Source organism: Acinonyx jubatus, chromosome D1, assembly GCF_027475565.1.
Source record: "Acinonyx jubatus isolate Ajub_Pintada_27869175 chromosome D1, VMU_Ajub_asm_v1.0, whole genome shotgun sequence".
NCBI classification, from domain to species: domain Eukaryota; kingdom Metazoa; phylum Chordata; class Mammalia; order Carnivora; family Felidae; genus Acinonyx; species Acinonyx jubatus.
The window spans coordinates 40,553,975-40,558,510 of record NC_069390.1 but is presented as its reverse complement, the minus strand read 5'-3'; the positions used below and the strand labels follow the sequence as shown (position 1 = coordinate 40,558,510).

At 54.0% G+C, this 4,536-nt stretch overlaps 1 protein-coding gene across 1 annotated transcript; it reads right to left on the bottom strand.

Annotated features, from left to right (window-relative positions):
- Positions 1-1,281: 1,281 nt before the first annotated feature.
- LOC106977467 (serum amyloid A protein) lies at positions 1,282-4,536 on the bottom strand. Its single transcript, XM_053203401.1, has 4 exons — positions 4,392-4,536; positions 3,930-4,021; positions 1,993-2,131; positions 1,282-1,586 (listed from the first exon to the last, which is right to left on the bottom strand). Exons 2-4 carry the CDS (start codon positions 4,015-4,017, stop codon positions 1,424-1,426), a joined length of 390 nt encoding a protein of 129 aa, XP_053059376.1. The 5' UTR covers positions 4,018-4,021; positions 4,392-4,536; the 3' UTR covers positions 1,282-1,423.

The window sequence follows — 4,536 nt, the reverse complement described above, 5'->3', positions numbered from 1 at the left end:
GTTAAGAATTCCTTACATTATAATTTCCCAACTCCAGTTACTAACTGGTTTCTGTCTCCTGATTCCGCTCAACTGATAAGAGGGGTCTTCTTGTTCTGCTGGCTCTTCACTAGAATTTCCCCAATTCGACTGGTTAAGGTGCAGGAGCTGTGAGGGAAGAATCACAAGTGAGGTGGATTGATGCCTTCATTTAGGCTTGAGTGAGGCAGTGAGGTGACGCAGAGAAAAACTGCTTTGGACACGAGTCTTAGATGGCATGGACACAACTGGTTTTAATCAGATTTGAAGGCGCTGCTGAGAAACCAACACAAGGGCACCTGGGTGGCTCAGTCAGTTAAGCGTCTGACTTTTGCTCGCCTCCCGATCTCACGGTGTGTGAGTGGGAGTGCTGCTTAGGGCTCTGTGCCAACAGCTTGGAGCCTGGAGCCCGCTTTGATTTCATCCCTCTTGCTCTCTCTCCTCCTCCTCTCAGGGAGCAGGAATTGGAGTGGAAGGATGGACAACCAGGAAAATGGAGCTTCCAGCACCCAGTGGGTGGACTCGACCCTGAGCAGTTGCTACGGAAGCTCCTAATGGCAGGTTACAACCGAGGAACTGCAGTGTAGACATGTGATACAGTGTCACATGGGAAGGACGCATTATAAAATGGTCAGGAAAAGGGCATCTGGGTGGCTCAGTCTCTTAAGCATCTGACTTTGCTCACCGTCTGATTTCTTGGTTTGTCAGTGGGAGCCCTGCATAGGGCTTGCGCCAACAGCTCAGAGCCTAGAGCCTGCTTCATTTCGTCTCTCTCTCTCTCTCTCTCTCTCTCTCTGCCTCTCCTCCTGCTCGCTCTCTCTCTCAAAAATAAACAAACTTACAGAAATGTAAAAAGCAACAACAGCAGCAGCAACACAAGATCAAGGTGGCCGTGGCCAGAGAAGGATTCCATAGTCGCATCCTCCCATGGCTGTGTCTCCTGCCCCCAGGGACAGGTACCACTGAGGAACAAATCAAAGGGAACTGGAAGCTGAGGACAGAGAAGGAGACAGGACACGATTGGCAGGAGAGAGGGGTGTGGACACGGAGGGACCTGGAGAGAGCACCAGGGTAAGCAGAAGGGGCTGGACAGGGCAGCAGGTCAGATCCGGGAAGGGTGGGTGCAGGGTGTCTGCCCTGTGTGACACTGACATGATCCTCCCCACACCAACCACACGGGCACAGGCCCGGCCTGCACCTGGGTGTCCATCCATCACCCCTGAGAACGAACGAACAGTCCTTACACCGAAGAATAGCACACACTTTTCAACAATCTCTTAAGCATTTATTAGACACCTGTCAGGTGCCCTCCATCAGCCTCTGTGGACAGAGAACTCAATGACTACGTGTCCCTGCCCTCAGAGGGCTCCCAGCCTCTCTCCTGAGTGCAGAGCAAAGAGGAAGCTCAGTACTTGTCAGGCAGGCCAGCAGGTCGAAAGTGGTTGGGGTCTTTGCCGCTCCGGCCCCATTCATTGGCGGCCTGGTCAGCCTTCGAGTCCTCTGCTCCGTGGCCGCTGCTTCCGTGCCTGAAAAAGTCTGTGACTCTCTGAGAATTCTCTCTGGCATCGCTGGAATGGAGGAAGGCAGGTAGGAGATTAATTAGGGGGCTGAGGAGCAATTGCCCATAACCCCCATCTCTCTTCTTTGCAAGGGAGGGCTGCTGACAGGAGCCAAGGAAAGAGGGGCTAAAACACTGACCCCCCCGGCCCAGAAACAGAGCATCTCAGTCCAGGCTGATCCCTTACTGGGAGAACAGCACCCATAGGGGGAGGATCGGGAATCACCCACTCCTCCTGGCCTCGCTCTGACTCCATCAGCCACTCACGCCAACACTGGGCGCAGAGGGGAGGGTGGGCAAGAGAAGGAGGAGCCACAGTGTCTATAGGAGACTTCTCCAGGGCTTGGCCCCTCCTGACTGTCCAAGGCAGCCAGGCTCAGCTCACCCAGCCCTGCATCCCCGGGAGCCCGTGTTACCTGATCACTTTGGCCGCCCAAGCGCCCCCAGGTCCCCTCTGTGCGGCATCATAGTTCCCCCGGGCGTGGAAGTATTTGTCTGCACCTATGTAATTGGCTTCTCTCATGTCAGAGTACGCTCTCCACATGTCCCAAGCCCCTGAGAGAAAAGGTCACAGCAAAAGGGATATCACGTGAACAGAAAGCCTCTGGCACACCTCAGAGAAGAATCAAGGACGGCAAATCTGCCACCGACTCCAGATTTCTGCCTGGTCCCCTTGGATAGCACAGGCTGAGAAGAACAAGTCTGCATCCTAGGTGGTTTCTCCAGCTTTCTCTAGTGGGAGTCGTGTGGGTGGGGCACAGCTGTGTTGTCCCTGCGGGTCTATGTCTGCCTCTCACTTAGGGCTCTGCTTGAGCTGTTTAAACGAGAGAAAGGAGGTATCACAGAACAGGCCTTGTCAACTTGAGCGCCCCTGAAATTTGGGGCAATTCTTTGTTGCTCAGGGCCGTTCTGGTATTGTAGGATGTATAGCGGCATCCCTGACCTAGAGGTACTAGTACTCCGTACTAGAGGGGGGCAACATATTCCCTGAGGGTCACAAGCAGAAGTGTTTCCAGACATTGCCAACTGTCCCCAGGGCCCAAAAGTGCCCTCGGTCGGGCAGCACTGCCGTAAAATGAAGCCGCGTGTGACAAGGTCCAGGGGACGTGGTAAGTGAGGAGGTGACAAGAAGGCACCTTCTGGGAAAGGCCCAGGCATACAGCACTTCTGCCCTGAGGCCCAGGAGATGTATACTTGCAGAATGAGTGCGCATAACTGGGACCCAAGTCCCTCTGGGTGTTAGGGGCATAAATGGCATCCTGAAAAAACCTTCTAAACAGGCTGTACCGATGATATCGGCAGCTTGAGGAAGCAAGGGGTCGAGCCGTGGCCCATCAGCCCTACTTGGCTGCACCTTCTAATGACCTGGGAGCCTCTGAAAATCCCGGGGACCAGGTCACACCCGGCCCAAGTACCTCAGACTCTGGGGGTGGATCTCAGGCATCACTAGCTTTCATGCTCTCCGAGTGATTCTGACCTGTAGCTGAGATCGATAGCCACCCAGCTTTAGGAAGCTGCCTGGCAAGGACTCGGGCCTCATGCGCAGCTGGGTTCCAACCTCCTCTTGGCCACCTGCTGACTGGCAGTTAGTCCCTGGACAATGGACTCGGCTGCTCTAAACCCGTTTTGTCCCCTTCAAGTGGAGGACGATGTCTGCCTCCCCGAGGTGTTCTGAAGTCACAGTAAGTGACCACGAGTGACCAGCTCGACCAGAAGTGTCCCCGTTCACCTAGAACTATCCCAGTGAGCCCTGAGAGTGTCATAGAAAACTCCTCAGGCCCAAACAAACCAAGATAGTTGGTCACCCTAAATTGCCTAGTGGAAGCTTGGTAGATGTTATTAGTTCCTCATTTTTATTTATTTTTTATTTTGGTCAAGTAAAATGCTAGGAAGGGGTAGGGAACAGGGGCAGTGTCACTGAGGATAGGAAGCATCAGTGAGAGCTGAGCTGAAGGTGTCTCTGAATCGATCCAGGTAGGAAATGGAAGGAAGGACGGAAGGGAGGAAGGAAGAAAAGGAGGAAGCGATGAACGAAGGGAGAGGCAAAGAAGAAGAAAAGACGAACGGTTTTAATCATACTTTGTGCAATGTGTCTGCGGAAAATTCTCTGCCATTGCAAGACTTACTCTGTTTCTACTATCCAAACTGAAGCTTCAGCTGGGAATGATGATTGCTCCTTCTCTAGTAACTGATGGACACAAATCCTCTGGTTTTCAATCCGCTTGATCAAAAGCTCCCCAGACACGGGCACCTTCTAGCACTTAGGACAACACACCGAAGTGGCTCCACCCCTTGCATGTGCTTGGGGTGAGTCCCAGTGGCCCACGGATGCCACCCCCCCTCCAGTGCTTACCTTGAGCAGCCTCGCCAAGGAACGAATACCATTCGCTGCTGACACCCAGGACCAAGGAGCAGAAGATGAGGCCCGTGAAAAGCTTCATGGTGCTGAAAGGAAGGAGAGGTCAGGGGGCAAGGACAGGGCCCGCGCACCCCCCTTTGGGAGTTGCATGTCACAGAGCCACTGCTGCAAATTCCAGTGGTTCTCAGGAGACTCTTTGGAGCCTGTGTGGGAACCTTGCAGCAGGTCCCCACTCAGAGCCGCAGCCCTAATTCTGGCCCCGTGAGCCCTGACTGCCCGGCTGGCTGAGAGTCCCCAAGGCGGCATTGATGGAGGAAGAGGGCAGTTGGGACCAGATTGTCCCTGCCTGGAGTGGCCTGTCATCAATCGACAAGCATTTACTGTGTGTCATCCTCCCAGCTCAGACCTCATACAGGACAAATACAGAACAGAATGATTATTTTGAAAGGAATTTACAGTCAGTTCTTTTCCACAAATCAGTCCTTGGAGTCGCCCCTCACCTGAGGCCCAGTGGAGCAGAGCTGCCGGTCCCTGCCTGCTGGGAGAGGTGGCCGGGATTTATACTGTGCCCTCCCCGTTGGGCGCCCCATGGGGACGCAAG